Genomic DNA, 18332 nt, shown 5'->3' on the forward strand with positions numbered 1-18332 from the left:
GTAACTGTGCCTTTAAAATTTCATTTTTTAGATACTCCCACCCATCCTGCACTCCTTTTCTCATTAGGCTCCCTTGCCACGGGACCTTACTTATTATAGTTCTGAGTTTATTAAAATCAGCTTTCCTAAAATCCAGAGTACGTGTATGGCTACGCTCGACTTTTGTCTCCTTCATAATCAAGAATTCAAGTATGACGTGGTCACTTTCCCCCAGAGTTCCCATGACTGCCACTTTATCCACTAAGTCATCCCTATTGGTCAATAACAAGTCAAGGATTGCCGACCCTCTAGTTCCTTCCACCACTTTCTGTAGGAGAAAGTTATCACCCATACATGTCAGGAATTTCTTGGAAGGGCCGCTTTTGGCAGAAATGGTCTCCAACAGATATCAGGGTAATTGAAGTCCCCCATTACTAGTACATCACACTTCCTTGAAACACTGGCAATTTGTTTCTCAAAAGTTTTGTCCTCATCTTCTCCTTGATTGGGTGGTCGGTAGTAGACTCCGATTATCATATTCTTTTTATTCCTAGCCCCATTTATTTTAATCCATACGCTCTCGACGGGGCTCCCAGTCTCATCCGCCTGTATTTCTGTGCAGGGATAGGTATTTTTAACATATAGTGCAACTCCACCTCCCTTTCTATTTCTTCTGTTCTTTTTGAACAAGTTATATCCTTCAGTTGCTATATTCCAGTCATGGGAGTCATCCCACCAAGTTTCAGTTATACCTATCAAGTCGTATTTGCCTTCATGTAATAAGAGTTCAAGTTCATTCTGTTTGTTTCCCATGCTCTGGGCATTAGTATATAGACATCGAAGACCATGTGTTTTATAGTCTGGCTTTGTTCCTACCTTGTTGCAGACACTATTTTGGGACACTGTTGGAGCTGTTCTCTGTACTGTGGTGCATTGGCCTTCATCCATTGTTGCCTCAAAATTTACGTCTCCCACCCCCGTAAGATTCAGTTTAAAGCCGTCCTGATGAAGTTCTTCATGCTGTGGCCGAACTCATTCTTTCCAGCCCTTGTGAGGTGCAACCCATCCCTTGCCAGATGGAAAAGAACAAACAATTCTTTGTTTGTTCTTTTCCATCTGAGATTGCAGGAAGAGGATATTTGTCAACAGCATGCCTGTTCGTCTGTCTTTGTCCCAATAATGTAGGGGGTGGGGTGGCAGAGGTGAGATGGCGATGGAGAAGCTGGGGTGGAGACTGGTGGATGATGGAGTCTGGTAGGCAAGCTTGCTCAAGAGGAGCTCAAGAAGAAATTAGATGGTTATCATTGGAAGGGCAGCAAATTGTTAGTTGTTTAATTTAATACTACATCATGTTTACTGCTAGAAAGTGGGAGAAGGGCTTGTGGGATTTTCTTGTTCAGGTACAAAATAATTAGATGGGCCTTGAGTACTATGCACAATGTTGGGAAGGGGGGCATCATTTGCTGTTGCACCTCAGGCAGTGAAATGCTGTCGGGCAGCCCTGCGCATTACTTACTTCTTGGTAACTGGAATTGACTTCTAGGGGCTCATCAGACAAATGTTTTATTGCATTCTTGCTACTTTCATGCATCCTTTAGATGCTGCTGTCTGCCTCCCATGCCTTCCGCTCAATTTTCAGGCTTTTTTTTTTTAAATGAAACTTGCCGCCATTTCCTGCTGTGCGTAGGAAAAGCAGTGCAATAAAAATGCCCACCGAACAGCCCATGTGGTTGTTGCTGCTTCCTCTTTCTCTCCCTATGTAAAGAAACTATCACTGTTGTGGGAGAGCAGCAGGAAGCCATAGTGACGGTAGGGAAACGTGAAAATCCCCCCATCTGATGATGCTCCTGGTAGCTGTCACACAAAGTATAATATGCAATGCTGTTTGTTTGCTCTGGATACTATGCATTTAATTGAAAAGGAAACCTTATGTTCATCAGGAAAAGAGATGCAGGACTCAAGGTCCTCAGAGAAGTATCTGTGGGGCTTGGAGCTTAAAAACACACTTTCTTCCCACACCAGAGTTTCATTAAACTTAGTGGGACCCACATCAAGGCACATTTGAAGCTGCTTAACGTGCCTTGAAGTGTCAGACTTAATCATTCTGTATGTTCCAATATCCAATGAAAACCATTATTATTATTATTATTATTATTATTATTATTATTATTATTATTATTAGGCTTTTCAATAACGCCACTAGTGATTCTGATTCACCACAACAGGAATCTTAACATTATACTGTATCCAACAAAGGTACAAGGGGATAAAAGCAGTTGCACCATCACTTACCTAAAAAGGGTTTGAACATTTACAATAGTCTTAGCATCTGCCATGTAGTCTTCTTCAGCGCTCATAGTACTTTCCTTATCCACCACGACCATGTTGGCAGCAAAGGTCATGCCACACCTTAGCAAATCATCTAGGCTTTTGTAAACAGAACAAACAATTAAGCACTGTCAAAAATGCATAAATTTGCCACGTATTTTGGTAACAATTTAAAATGCTTAGGAATGTAGAATGCTTGCAGCCAATGTACAGTCTATGGTTGTTCCTACTGGCTTGAACATTCTAGTTTCTTAGTTGTGATAAACTGATTGCATATGGTGGCTGCAATTCATAGGACTCAGCTGTTGCTACTATGGTAGTTTTGCCATGGCAGCAAACTTGCAGGGGCATATGCATCCAGGAAGCAAGGAACTAATATATAGTATTTTTCAACTGTTATTTTTTTTTTTTGAAATGGTTACCATTGGGCACATGACTCAGGCCCTTGGAAGAACAACACAGACATCAATCTGGTTTTGTCTTAACTATGATTGACAAATCAAGAGCCAATGCATATTCCTTTCCTGTAGCTCTCTTCTTAAGAGCAAATCTCTACACCATTCCCACTATTAACTATGGTTACCTTCAAAACTAACTACCTAACAGCACAAACCTATACATGTGAATTCACAGAGGTAGGCCCCATTAAATTCAATGGACTTACTTCTAGACAAGTGAGAGTGAGCAGGGGTGAGCAACACATAGAGCATGGGACATATATGCATCTCCTAGCTGATTTTGCCCTACTGCTGACTTTGCTGCTGAAATTCAGTAGTACAGCAGCAGAAAAAACCCACAAATTTTCCTTTAAAACAAGGTGTGTGGGAAGCACAAGCCTTGTTTTAAAGCAAAATCACATTCCTGGAAGTGTCCATGGAGCATGATTTTGCTTCAAATCAAGGCACATGCTCTCTGCACATCTTGTTTTAAAATAGAGTTAGTGCAGAGGGGAGGGTTTCCCAGCTGCCACCATGCTGCCAAATTTTTGGCGGCTGATCTGTTGGTGGGATAGAAGTAGCAGGGAAGGTGGAGTCCCCGCTAGGTTCCAGGAGTGGGAAATTGGCCCCCTGACCAGTGGGTGTTGCTCACCCATGATGTATAGGACAGCAGTCCAAGGCTTCCTTTAAGCCTGAATGTGTAACTCACTTCAAAATGCCGTTTCAGGTTCTGATAAAATGAGAACCCTGGTTAACCACAGTTAATGTCATGGCCAACAACAACCAATAAGGGAGGGAAAGGGAAATTTGCTTCAAGGAGGGGAAGGGAAAGGCTGCAGGAAAGGGACACACATCCCAGAGCTGAGACCCAATTTGTTAAATTATCATGAAGAAAGTCCTATCATTGCATATGCAGTCCAGTATGATTAATTTCCTTTGACTCATGGCTACTGTTCTGGACAACATTATTGCCATCATCACTAGAGGAGGAGGAGGAGGAGGAGGAGGAGGAAAGGTCAATTTAAAAATAAATAAAGGAGAATTACCACCCCTACTCATTTCTTCTGTAGGCCACCCACTGCAGCTAGGCCACCCACCAATAGCCAAAAGAGAAAGCCAACTTGGATGGGTGTGCCTGCTGGCCATAAAGTTTGCACCAGTGGGTGCTTTTTCTGCACTTTGACTGAAGTGCACTGTCCAAGTCCAGAGAAAATAACCCACTGATGGCCACTCCACACTGAGTTACCACTCCAATTTCTCCAGTTTCCAATTTCTGGAAATTGTTTCAAAAGTGGGTGAAATTAAAAGATGGAGGATTGTGTTCCATGAAACAATTTAATATTCTCAAACCCAATTACATGTTCAATTCAGATTGGCTTAGAGTGCAATCCTATGCATGCATGCTCAGAGTAAGACCTGCTGAGTTTGATGACACTTACTCGCAGGTAGTAGTGTATAGGATTGCAGCCTTAATGACTTTTAAAATGAGGGTAATAAACTGGCTCTTTGGGCAAAAATATATATTATAGTAATAGGGCTACTGCTGATAGTAGAATTGAGTTCTCTGTCTCTTCCTAATTGCATCTAGTGAATCTCTCTGTGCTCCACATATTTGACTACTATTGCTAGGGGAGGGCAGCAAATCTGGACAGCATGAAACATCAGATTAAGTGTCACTACATGTTCTTGGATATTGTGCATTTGACGGGGGAAAGAGAAAAAAGGCCATAACAGCAAAAAGGGAAAGAATTGGAGAATGCATAAAGTAGGAATAGTTAATGACAGCAAAAGAGGGTTGCGCAGAAACATATTGGATGAATGCTAAACTGAGGGCCTAACTAAATGTTACAAGGGATGCATGGCTGCCACTAAACTGGTGGCATCTAAACCCAACAAATTTCTCCTAAAAGAAACATGTAACATCACATCACATTCACCACTCCTGCACCCTAGTTCTTTGGCTTCCATGGGAGTCAGGAAAATACTGAATGCAATCACGGCATGTATCATGTTACTTTTATTTTTATTTATTTATATACTAGGAATATTTATATACTGCTTCTCATTTGAAATAAATCCTAAAGTGGTTTACAAAAGAAAACAAACAAAAACTACACACACACACACACACATACACACACACAAATATCATGTGTCTTGTACAAAGACAGCTCCTGGCTGGGTGTGGGAAACCAAAGTAAACAGATATATTTTCAATAAATGCTAGTGTTGAGGCCTGATGTACCTCACTGGAAGATCATTCCACAGAGCGAGCCTCACTGCAGAGAAGGCTTGTCACTGTGTCACCACAAAACAAAAATCCGTAGGGCATGGCATAGGCCACAGGACCTCCTCTGAAGATTGTAGTGGCCTGGGAGGTTAGTTTAGGGAGAGATATTCCTTGATATAACCTGGTACAAAGACCCTACCAAATATAGTTGTAGGGAAGGGGGCAGGTTTTACATGCATCCCTCTTACGTCTAGTTAAGAAATAAGTTTTATGTCGAGTGGACTGTCTTGCCATTATTGGTAGCAGTGCAAACAACACATCAGAAAGTTGAGGAGGATTTCTGCTAATAGGGTTGTTTCAGAAGAATGCATTTAACCTTTATAATTATTTTGGTTTACATTTATAATATGACTCGGCAAGTGTTTTCTTGCCGAACTTTAATAACACAATAATTACATTTGCACAAATTGATACGAATGAAAAATTACTCATCTCTTATTATGAAAACATAGTCCTCCTGAACTCTTAAAATCTATGGAGTGATGTCGGCAAACAATGCATATTAGTTTAACCACAACCATTTTTGCAGGAGGGTGCACACCCTTGGCATGTGACCCTGGAAAGTTACTCAAAAGGAAATGTGGTCCTCAGACCAAAAAGGCTCTCACCCCTGGTTTAGATTAAAAATAGAGCCAAAAAAATTCCCATGTGAATTTATCCCTGGATTTACAATAGTGAATTGCCTGGTGTTTTACTAATGTCCAAGTCTAGTTTTGCTCATTTATACACTGAAGGAGGAGGAGAAAGAGGAATATTGATGTTACTGTATGAATGGCTGTATCAAGATTCTTTTTGCAGAATGGTTTATGGATGTGCAGGAATGCAGGTACAGAAAGAGTCTTGACGCAATCATATGTCCAGTCCCATCAAGACTGATGAAACACTTCCAAAAAAGAAGCTATGTACATATGCATATTGCTAATTTATAAGAAGTGAAGGCACAAAGACATGGAGGAAGCTGAAATGCAGCAAAGCATTCATGCTTCATTTTCAGAACTGGAAAAATATGCAAAACAATAAAAGAATGAAACAGGAAAAATCTGTTCATCCCTAGTTTAGGTATCTATAAACTTGCCTATTATTATTATTATTATTATTATTATTATTATTATTATTATTATTCATCATCATCATCATCATCTTTTCTATACTGCCCCATAGCCAAAGCTCTCTGGTTGGTCTATGGTTGCAAACTTAAATTCATTATCAGTCTTACTAATCAACTGGAGTTTTAATCACATATTCCCTTGTGATTGGTTGGACTGAAAAATGACATAACCTCTGGGTATTGGACTCTTGAAGGATCTGATACTGCACAAATAAATTAACTGACCAGGTTTGGACAACATGCCTCAGCTTGTCCTGGTTTATTTAATCCATGCTGAACTGCAGCAACTGCCAGCTCCAAGTTGCAGAAGTAAGCCCTGCTTGGGGGTTGTGATGTCATGAGAACCCAGTGAGTGTGGTTTATACGAGGGTGAAACAACCTTCGCATAACAACAGCTGTATAATATGGCTAAACAACAGACCTCGCATAACACACGCTCATAGGTTTTACATGACACAACAACCCCTGACTGAGAGTTGCAAATTAAAAGTAACTAATAACTGTGAGGTGACCAAGGGTGCTTTCTATTACACATTTCTCCATTTCTTTTGAGCCTCCCAAGCTGTCTGTGGCCATTGTCCCGGGATCATCCCTGTGCGTCTAAATGACACACGGGATCCCAGGAGCAGGCAGGGATGACCCCTCCATTTGCCTGGGATAATCCTTAGGTCTGGTTAAGGCCTCTGCTTCCTGATTTGAAAAAGCCCAATGGAAGGAATTACTTCATGATGTTTTCCTCTGGGCTTTAAAAGAAATATGGAAAGCCAAGGAGGCTACAGGCTGCTGGAGAGATGATTGTACAATGAAAAACAGGGCACTTGTGCACACTCCACAGCCATGAGCATCCACAGGGCATCATTAATCCCTTTCTTCAATCCCACTGGCCTTTGGTAAGGCTGTTATAGTGCTGGACACAGTACAACAGTCCCCTTATTTTTCATTAATGGAAGTTCATGTGAGATCCACCAACTCACCTTATCTTAAGGGCAGTTTGTGATTACTGGGAACACATGTAACTCATGCACCAAGAGCCTGGACATTAGAAGGGTGCATAGGCTTCCCATTTTAGGTAATGGTTGAGCTCTTTGCACAATGCCCATCGTAACATACACCTAGCTGAGAGCCAACAGGAGAGAAAGGGTGAAAATACTTCCCTCCTGTGCATACAGCTGCAAGGGACATCATACAAGGGATATGGCACTCAAAATATATTGATTGATATTTTAATTGTGTTAATTTGGGATGGAATCCTGGAGGACCACACACGCAAATTTCTAAGTGGAATCACTCCATGGGAGTCATGAAAACCCTCAACTCCCACATTCAGTTGAGACCATGATGCTCCGCTATTTTTGTAGCCTTGGGCAATAATAGTGGAACTCATTTTAAGTGCTTTATGGATCATCTTCTTGCTAGGTCTGATCTTTTTTAGGAGCTTTAGCGAGTTAAATAGATTCTTACAAGGGCATTTATTATAAGCTCTTCCACATTTGTCTGGAGGAAGTCTGGACAACAATGTGCTAAACAGTTAAGATGACACGCCTGACATAGCCATATGGATGGAGCATATACATCAGTTAAACAGCTGGAGAATGAGATTCAATAAAGAAAATGCATTGGCAGAGTAATTTCTAAATAAATATGATGGGTTGGATCTAATAAGACCAACTACCAGCACAATCCTATATGTATCTACTCCAAAGTATGTCCCACTGAGTTCAGTGGGGCTTACCCAAGGTAATTGCATAAGATTGCATCCCATGTTAGTTAAACTTGTGCCCCATAGTCATGACATTATTTAAGTCCCATTGATTTCAATGGGAAAGAAGTTGAATTAACTTAGCCTGGATCCAGCCCAATATGACAAGCAAACACTGTTATTTAAACAAAAAGCTTCAGTATATATGACAGCCTTTAAAGATATTGAGTACATTTATTCCTGCCACCATCTGTTTAGAGAACAAGAAAGATGCTATAAAATGCTGTTCATACATAAACAACATATTCGCATCAAACTGAATTTCCTTCAGATTCAGAAAGTTCATATAACTATCAAAATGCCCAACAAACTGTCAGGAGGGGTGTGTGTATGGAGAAATGACACAGGGATATTTACAATGATGACCCCAGGATTAGCAGTTTTGAAATGGTAGAGTGCAGAAGTGGTAGACTAGCTCTTAAAGTCTTGTACATATGTGTGTGGGAGAGAACTAAGCAGAAGTAAACTCTGAAGAGTAGGTGGCGTTCTGGTTTTCCGAGTCCCTCATCATCCCTATCTCAGAACTTTGGGCAAGTATGCTTCTCTTAGCTGCATTCTCTCCAGAGGTCTAACTCATGCCTTCTGTAGAGTGAATTGGCCCTACCATTCATGAACTGATGCAGATCACCCATGGCCTCTTTTAATCTTTCAAGAGTGAAACTGATGGACTTGTAGGTGGCAAGTTGGAAGTGACTCATGGCTACTTCTAACAGCCACATATTGGTCTTGTATTCAACAAGAGAATCACTTCCCAAATCAACTGGAATCTTGGTTTTCTAGGTCTCAGAAGCAGACATAGTAATCGGTATAACTGGATGCAAGTCAAGGTGTGTGTGTTTTTTTAAGTCTAAACTCGTAACGTAAGGGTTTAGAAGGTTGAGGAACAAATATGCATGCAAAGTTACAACCTTTTAAACACTGGCATTACACAGATACATGCAATTACATGGCACTGCACACCACAACACACTACAATATTTAGTGTTCCAAGGATTGTTTTACCTACTTGTCAATAGAGCCCACCATGTAGTAAACCATTGGAAACCAACAGATTGCATCCAGAAAATGCATATCTGGCCTAAGCAGCAGATGGGTCACAAAGTGAAAGATAACATCACAAAAATTGTGTGGCAACTAACAAGTACTTAATGCTAATAAATTCAAAGACAGTTTTAAGCCAGCTTGGATATACAAATGTATTCTTTATGATAACATAAGGAGTAGCTTGTTTAGTCCTTCACAATGTTTATTCTCGTCAGAACCATTGACACCAGTGGGTTTACTCAGGCAAAACTATGAAATAAATATAATTGTATACATAACTGCACTTCTAACAAAAAATATTTAAATCAGAAGCTTTACAGCACAATGATATACAAAATACCATGTTAATAATAATAAAGTATGACTACACTTCGCACACACTCTGTGAGAGCCACTTTTCTGTGATGTGATCCCACATGACTGGAGGCTGCAAATGAATGATGCAACCCTGTGGGTGGGGCAGGTTGTATGGGTCTTTCCCAGCACCACACTGGGTTTAGCTATAGAGACCATATGACCTAATATAAAATGGCGGAACTTTGGTGCACAATTACATGCACATGAATCCTGTTGAAATCAATGGGACTTAAGCATATCTGACTCTGTGCTGGATTATGTTGGACAATCATTTCAAGGGAAGAAGTTCCTATCTGCACTACAAGTGTTTTTGTCACTGGGAGGTGGAACATATGATCAGAGAACTCACAGGTAATCTCTGTTTGGCTATGATCACAACGATTATCCACAAAAGTTATACTGAAGTCCCCTTCAATATAAAAAGGAGACCCAGCCAGAAAATATGATCTAGCATACATCAGCCAATTTGGGGGAAACAATGCATTTAAAATGATGTATTTAAAATAAAAGCCCTAAAAAGAATGCATGCAAGCACTAGAGGGCACTGTGGTTCTAAATTCCAAATTCCAGTGCGCTGTGAAGTTTGCAGAGTTGAAGATGAAACAATTATTTTAAGGACATTTCACACATCATGATTCTTGGACAGGAGGCCTTGGAAAGATGTCTATCAGAGATCTTGGGTCCAAGATCTGCTGTTAGTGAAGGCTGATGTTATCCAGCAATACAAATGACATGCTAATATGTATGGATGATAGTTGCATCTCATGCTACAACTATGTCGAAATTTGTTTCATTTTGGCCATGTTTTCAAGACAGTTATATCCAGGGCTGGCCAAAGAAAATATAGTTTGCTGCCTGAGGCAGTGTAACAAATGATTAAACCACCCCCACCACCATTAAGGTGCAGAGTATCCAAGGCATCTCCCATTGTCAGCAGTAATGATCTCTAACAATCTGCTGCCCTTTCATGACATACAAAATCGGCTGTAAGAAGCAACTGCCTCTCTCTGCCTGGGTTCGCAAAACATGCTAACCACACTCATGGTTGTTGTTGAACCATGGGTTGGCATGTGGTCTGAAACCTGGACATTTTCCGCAGGGTGGCTTATTAAACCACGCAGTGTGTACTTTTCTTTGAACAGGCCACCTTGAGAACCCATGGTTTGTTGTTGGCTTGTTCAGGGTGGTGAATAAGCCACACTGCATGGTTAACTAGCCACTTTGCAAAAAATGCCCTGGGTTAAGACAACACGCCATGTCATGATTCAGCAAACAATCCACTCTCAGTCACTGCATGCTGGTAAGCATGTTGTATGAACAGCCCCATAGTCTAATGGTATGGTTGGCCCTGGTTACATCTTTCCATTTGATGCATAAAATAAACCTTGTATTTCCCATTGAATTGATGATATTCAAGGATACTGGTGCCATAATACTTCTGATTTAAAACCAACCATTTAATAAATTACTTAGCAACAACATGAAACACATGTTGTGTTCTGAATCTGAACCCATATCTGTGATAAAAGAATAACCTTTAAAAAAGCCACTTACGGATTATCCAATAGCAATACTATTGGGTTGAGTTCTTTTTTTGGTCTGTAGTAAGCCCTGAGAGGAACAATGAAGTTGTAGAGGCCATTCCCAGCAGTCTCTGCAGCAACTATAATGATTTTGTTTTTGAAGCCATAGGCTTTGGCATCTTCAAAGTAATTATGCTGGCATCCCTAAAATCAGCAAGTGAAAACAGGATCAATGGCCTCTATTCACAGAACAGACTTAAAGAAGACGGTATCAATGAGTTGTTGAATTTAAGGACTGGTTGACGGATTGGTCACAATACATAAACATTCAGATGAATGAACTCAGCCTCTGAGTTCCTTGAATAAACTGCCTTTTCTGAAAGAATCCATTCCCTCTAACGGAATCATAGAACCCTGAAGCCAAGACCAAATTTTGAGGTGAAATCCCTCTTCTGTGAAATTCCATGGCAACCCTCTATTAGCTGTGGATTGGGGCTTCATTCAGAAAATAATAATAATAATCAGAGAGTGTGGCCAGGCTATCTTCCTGATACAGCCAAAGCCACCATGTTTCCACATAGCTGAATCAGCTGACCTTTAATGTATACCAAATAAATAAATACCAAAAGCATTGCATCGGGGTAAGCAACATGAGAGGAGGGATGTTACGAATTTTGTAAAAAACGTTCCATCTGCATTTTGCAGATTGTCAGGTGTCTTTTGTTCCATCCTCTGCTCACTGATGGAATTGGAGAGGGGGGGTTGTTTGTTTGTTTTTCAAATTTCCCACATTTGTGAAAATCCCCACATGTGCATTTTCACGCTTTAGCCTAAGGGGGAAATGCACATTTTAGCTGTTTTTTTTTTCTTTTATGTATTCTTCTACGACTAAATTTGCGTAAAATTCTGGAAAGTAAAATAAGTGGTCCACAAATCCACAGAATCTGTGTGACTTGAAAATGTCAGTCCACTGTGGAATCCATGGGGCAGATTTATAGAAATCCAAGCTCATTTAGTAGATCTTTCTGGCATCCCTATTTGTGGCCCTCTAGACATTTTGGCCTACAACTCCCACCATTCTCACCGTTGGTTAAGTTTGCAAGGGGTGATGAGAGGTGTAGGCCAAAACAACTGGAAGTCCATAAAGGTGCCCAGGCCTGATCTACATGAAACAACAGTGAATTTACCTTATCTAACCTTAGACAGCAAAATGGCACTTTTTCTTGAAGCAAATGGCAGAAAGTGGGAGAACTTCCTATATACGGGGAGTAGGGCGGATAGCCTTTCAGATACCTAAAACAAGGGAAAATCCAGTGTTGTTATTAGTGTCAGTTATGACTTACTCCACATCACATTTCCACAGAATGGCTCCACTGTGTATAAATTCCTCCCCAACCCATCTTTGATTGGGAGATTGAGCTACTAGGGAGAATTCTCCTTTCAATTTAAACAGCTCCACCAGTGCCACCATATACCAACCTGGAAAATCTTTCACTGCCATACACGTACGAAAAGAGAAAGGATCTTCTCTGCTCCCCAATCCCCTCCCCTTGCCTCTCAGTCTCTCCTGTCTAATCCCTTTTCCCTTGGACTCTCCACAGAAACACCCAGCTTTTGCCTTTGACCCAGTCTGAATTCTTTATATGCATTAGACCTCTTTGTTTACACTTTCCAAATGACTGCTGGCTGTAATCTTCTGTTATTTTTGTGGTACACATTGTACCCTTCTGCTTTGCATATACTCACCCCAAAGGAGGGAAAGTCTGCTAATAGTTACCCTGCTTCCAGGTCAGAAATGACCCAGTTTCTACTGAGTGCTATAAGTTCTATTGTATAAATGCATGATCATACAATCAGGCTTTCGGCTTCTCCACCCCTTTCTTTCACAAGTTCACTTATTATAGATCATATGCTATATTTAAAACACAGAATATTATTCATTTCTTTTCCCTTTCTTCTTAACTTTTCTTGAATTCAACTCTTTAGCAGCAAGTAATATTTTTTGGAAAACTGGCATATACCTTGTACAAAAATACTAATGTTCTTCTTCTAATGAGTTCCATTACACACACATAATTTCCTTTCTCCAGTTCCATGCCTTTTTAAACATATAAACTTATTTAAGTGAACTGAACATACTCCAGGCCATTCGAAACATCTTCATCTGAGGGAGTTGTTTCATCTTCTGACTGGTCACTTAAGAGATCACAGGTCTGAAGTGCTGAAGAGTCAGCAACCTCCAGAACGGGTGCTATGCTAGGTCTTCTGCCTGCTTTGCCTGCCTCTGAAGGAAGAGTTAGGGTAGGCCCACAAGGAGATCTGCAGCCTGTATCTTGCAAGTCTATTGCCACAGTACCTGAGGAAAGAGGGAAAAAATAGCTTTGAAAGTGAGGAAAAAGAGACAATTACTGGATGTGATCATGAGGACCAAACTAGGTGCGATGGTAGGGATTTCTGAGAATTGCATTTTGCTCACAGAACAAGTAAGCATGCCCTGTTCAAAGCCCCGGACACGATCGTGATGATAAGTATGCGTCCACCAAAAATGTTCACCAATTGCTAGACTATGGAATGGCCTGCCAGAGGAGACTCATCAACTTAATAGCATTTAAGAAAGCTATAAAGACTGATCCATTCCGGCAGGCCTATCCAGTGGAATTTTAGGATGATTTTAGGATGTTTAAATAATGTATACTATGTTTTTAATTCAGTTTTATGAAACCTTTTTTTATTCTCTCTGTATTTTAACAACTAATTTTAACTTACATTTAAATTTTACTGTTTTAATTCTGTATTTTAATCTTATATCAACTTCTGTTGTGTGGTTTTATCCTGGTTGTGCTTTTTATGCTGTATTTTGTATTTGTGTTTTTAGATTGTTGGTTGTTTTATTATGTTCTTCATGGTTTAAATTTTTATGAACCACCCAGAGAGCTTTGGCTATTGGGCGGTTTTAAAAATGTAATAAATAAATAAATAAATAAATTTTATACTTATTGTTGTTCCCTGCCTCGATCCAAATGGAGAGGCGGGTAAGAAATACATTATTATTATTATATTTGCTCTCGTCTGGTTTGTACGAATGCCCAGTTAGATGTTGGACATATTTCCAAATTTGCGCAAATTTCCCTATCGACTGAATCAGCCTGGCTTTAGTCTGTGGAAGAAAGTTGCGCAGTTTAGAAAAATTGTAGGGTGGGTGAGGAACAACAATTTGAAAAATTTGAAAGAAAGAAAAAAGCTGTGTCAAAAGCTGTAGAAGGAATCTCAAGATAAAAATTTAAAGAACTGGTAGGGGTGGGTGATCTCTTCTGCACGCAGCTCAGTGGGCACTCGCCCTTTCACCACTACCATCTGCCCCCACTGCCCCATGAGCCTCTTCAAAGGTTTGGCTTTCCCCAGCAAGTGCTTGGCAGCCGCCTGCTCCGTCGCACCGAAATTGTGCATTAACTCCCCTGTGTCAATGGTGCCCACAATTGCACAATTTCTCCCAGCTGCATCAGTGGTGGCTGTAAAGCTCCCATATAGGCAAGGGTAAAAGGTGTGAATTCTCCTTTATGGCCAACTTTGATCATTTTCTCCAGCTAAATTTGTGTAAAATTCTGGGAAGTACAATAAGTAGTCCACGAATCCACAGAATCTGTGCGACTCGAAAATGTCAGTCCACTGTGGAATCCATGGGATGGATTCATAGAAATCCAAACTCATTTTATTCCAGAGTAGATTTCATTGATGCGCAAGTGCTCAATTTTGGTGTGAGGGGGCAGGGCAGCTGCCAAGCATTCTTCAGGACTCGTGGGCACTTGAACAGGATCTGTGTTCATGCCAGGAGCACCTGACTGGGCATGGTGGGGCAGACGCACGTGTGTGTGTGCTGGACTCCCATGCCCAGTCAGGCACTCGAGTCAACCCTATGGGGTAGTATTCTAATTGTGGATCTACAAGTTATGTAATGGGGCTTTGACAATTCTACAAGTCATCTGAAATGCTTGCATTCGACATAGAGCTCACAGAAGTGTTTAAGTAATGGCACACATGCTAAAAATCCTGAATGCTTTCATAAAACAATACGGAGGCATTCTACCAGTATAATTAATCTGAGAGTATGTCAAAATGTTGTTTCTAACTAACGTCTTACAGTTTTGTATTTTATTTTATTTTCATTTTTATTTTCGTTCAGTTTAGCTATATCTTACTACAACATCATCACTTTCCACTTTCTCTTACCCATACTAGCAATAATGCTGTGCACTGGCAACCGAGAGGGACCATGATAAAACGACCTGGATGGGTGATTTTTCCGCTGCTGCTCTTGCTTCTTAAAAGCTGAATTTTCTTCTTTCGTGATGTTAATATAAAAACATATGTCTGAGGAGCTCATAATATAGCGAGGACCTGGGTTCAGCAAAATGTTTTTGTTGTCTTCCCTCCTAACACCAATTAAGCAGACACCAAACCTTAATTTTAAAGTAGAAAAATAAAATGTGGTTAGCAAATTTGAACAAAATCCAGGACATTACACATTCACTTACAGTGCAGATGGGTAATATGGAAATGCATTACAGCAAAAATAACTGTCTGGTTGCTTATTCCCATTCACAAAATTCAGCCCAATAGCAAAATATTTTCTATTGCTTCCAGAAAAATAATTGTTTTGAAGAGCATCTAAAAGAAATCTCTATCATCATGCAGCAACCACAATATACTCTTCTCTACAATTCCTTATCACTGACAGAGTGCCCCGCTAAAGACACTTGAGAATCAGATTGTGGCATATGGAATCATTTGAGCACGTTACAGGTTTGGCAAGAGTATTTATGTGATAAGGAAGTGGCCATGATCCCATTCCCACCAACATTCAGATAAATTCCTCATCAATGCCAATTTCTGCAATTCTTCTCCTGCTCTAGTTTTGATGAAAGAAAATCACTCAACTTGAGCATCCATGTGGAGTGCCCACATCATACATGACTTTATGTGTGTGACGGAAGGAAGGAGGCATGATTTTCCTCCACCAAGAAATAATGCTTACTGGTTCAGTAAATATCCCACTGGGCTGTGACCTCTTGATGCTCTACACTAGTGCAATTCTGGCATGGTAAAGTGTTACTAGCATAGAGAGGGTGCAGTCCATGCTACATACCACGATGTGTCACACTTCAACTCTAGAACAAAAGCCGCTGGAAATGGAACACAAAGATTTCTACTTCATTAAAAGAGGTACAAGGATTTGTGTGTGTGTGTGTGTTAGACTGGATAAAAATCTCATGCTGTCCTGCCTCCAGCTGATCATTTATCATTATTGGACTTGTTTCCTTTTCGTTCAATGGTAAATTTCTGCCATTTTTTTATTTTCTTTAAACTTGGCTAGTTGTTGATGCAAGCAGGATTCAAGCTACATCTCAAAACCTCATAATCCATTTTTGGGGGAGGGGGCAAAGGAGATAACACTTGTACAAGTACAACTGTGCAAAGAAAGAAATTAATAAGACAAACGAAACATACTTAAATACAAAAAACAAGAATTTTTTTTTGTACAGGAAACATGCAATTGTTTCTTATGGACAATGAGAAACAAAAATTAAATGAAAGTGAAAGTGTTGTTCTGGGTACAAGTATGTAGGATCCAATATATTTAGGACATTGTAAGTGAAAAGTAGCATCATGGATTTGGTCTCAAAAAAAAAAGGATGCCAACTCTAGACCCTAGGACATCAGTGTAATAGTGTTCCTTTATATGCCATTTTTATATACTGCAGATGTCACACAATGCAACAAACATTAGGGGTGTGCTCTCCGCCCCAGAATTATCTGGTAACCATGAACATCCATGGAGCATTAGATCTTCCAGAGCAGAGATTGGCCACTTCCAAACCCATCGATTAATATCAGAGCGGAGACATGCCCAATGAGAGCTTCTAACGTCTCCAAAATTATCCAACTGTTTTTCAGTGCTCTGTGTGTGTGTGTGAATTGAATATATCCATATTTGGAAGATGCTGAGTTGGGTGAGGGGCAGCTTTGTTATTGACATATGTGGCTAACCAATTAGGAATTGCAACAGCGCTGCCTGTGACCATGCTCTCCTCCAATCACAGTGTTTGGCGGAGTGGGAAACACTAACTGGTTGCTGATTCTGACTGTGGGGGAGGGAGAGAGGGAGCATGTTTCTGCTCAGACTCATAGAAGTTAATCATCCACATTTCCACAGTGTGAAAGTGCTGCTGGGCTGGCTGGCATCATGAGTGAAAAACCTTCTATACCTGAGTTAGGCGTAGGCAGGCTCTTTATTTCAGTTAAACTATTACTCCTGTTGGCTGGCTGGGCTTCCAGTGCATTGGTGGCAGGGGCATCCATCCAATAGATCTGGAGGGCACCAGGTTGGAGAAGGCTGGAGGAGAAACTTCCACCAGCAGCAGTGGAGCTCTGCATCAGCAAAGTAAAGGATAAAAGCTCCCTGCATAAATGTGCAGGGTTGGGTTAGTGTGTGTGAGAGAGTTTAAGGGGGATAATGGTTTGAAGGGGGAATTAAAAATTCCTAAAAAATCAAGACATGAATGGATTTTCTACAATCTTGGCATGCCTAAAGCCCTCCTTAAGAGCTATCACTGTGCCAAGTTTCATTTCTCTATCTTTAAAAATTACACAGATGTAAGCATTTTTGTTAATTTCCATTTTAAAAAATCCTAAAAATCAAAGCATGAACTGATCAGATTCAATCTTGGTGTGGCTAAAGATCTTCTTAAGAGCTATTGTTGTGCCATGTTACATCTCTTTATCTTTAAAAATGAGGGAGCTGTAAGCATTTGATTAATTTCCATTGACTAGAGTGCTTATCCCAAAATGGGTGGTTCTCCCATTTAATCTGACAGGGCAGAGTAAGGGCAGCCACTCCAAAATCATGGCAGAGAATTGCCTCAATGGAGCTCTGCTTTGAATTTAAGGCAGAGAAGACCTACTTTGCACACCCCTAATAAACTTACATCTGAGCTTTGTGTTGTACAAAATTAGTTTTCCATTTGTGATCAAACACAGCTCCAATGTAATAATGGCACCTCAAGGGACAAAACAGGAAAAAAGTTAAGCTTTTTCTTTCTAATGCCAACTAATTTCTCAAATGAGACTCTTATCTCCTTCTGATCATAAAATGTTAGAAGAATAATGCTCTCTTGCAAGAAATTATGCATCATATTAATACTGTACCACTATTGCTGAGTGGAGACCTATTTTCAGGTACTTTTCTCTCTATATGCTGTTCTTAGAATCTATTTATAAACCACAGAAAATAGATAAACAGAATACATTTTTCCCTAAAAAGAGTTTTAGAACATCCCTTTTATATTTGTTATATCCCTAAGCTTCATATCCTAAGATGAAAACTGTCTGTTTTAAAACATATTCAATGACATCTGCATACAACCATTTGCCAAGTGAAAACTTATCATGGTGGCATATATCTACTTGGAAAACCTTTGCCAGAGAATGAAGAGAATTTAACACATTTTTC

At 40.2% G+C, this 18332-nt stretch overlaps 1 protein-coding gene across 3 annotated transcripts in view; it reads right to left on the reverse strand.

Moving 5' to 3' along the window:
* Positions 1-18332, reverse strand: part of KCNT2 (potassium sodium-activated channel subfamily T member 2) — a 276721-nt gene that overhangs the window by 46365 nt on the left and 212024 nt on the right. For 2 of the 3 annotated variants that reach the window (XM_063117320.1, XM_063117311.1), the window contains 5 exons: positions 15053-15282; positions 12965-13181; positions 12013-12118; positions 10857-11029; positions 2272-2406 (listed from right to left, as the gene is read on the reverse strand). In XM_063117320.1, coding sequence (XP_062973390.1) covers positions 2272-2406; positions 10857-11029; positions 12013-12118; positions 12965-13181; positions 15053-15282 — 861 coding nt within the window. Of the gene's footprint in view, positions 1-2271; positions 2407-8907; positions 8980-10856; positions 11030-12012; positions 12119-12964; positions 13182-15052; positions 15283-18332 lie in introns of all 3 variants that reach the window. The other variant, XM_063117301.1, reaches the window with a different exon arrangement.

The sequence above is a fragment of the Elgaria multicarinata genome, chromosome 1 (assembly GCF_023053635.1).
Source record: "Elgaria multicarinata webbii isolate HBS135686 ecotype San Diego chromosome 1, rElgMul1.1.pri, whole genome shotgun sequence".
Classification (NCBI taxonomy): domain Eukaryota; kingdom Metazoa; phylum Chordata; class Lepidosauria; order Squamata; family Anguidae; genus Elgaria; species Elgaria multicarinata.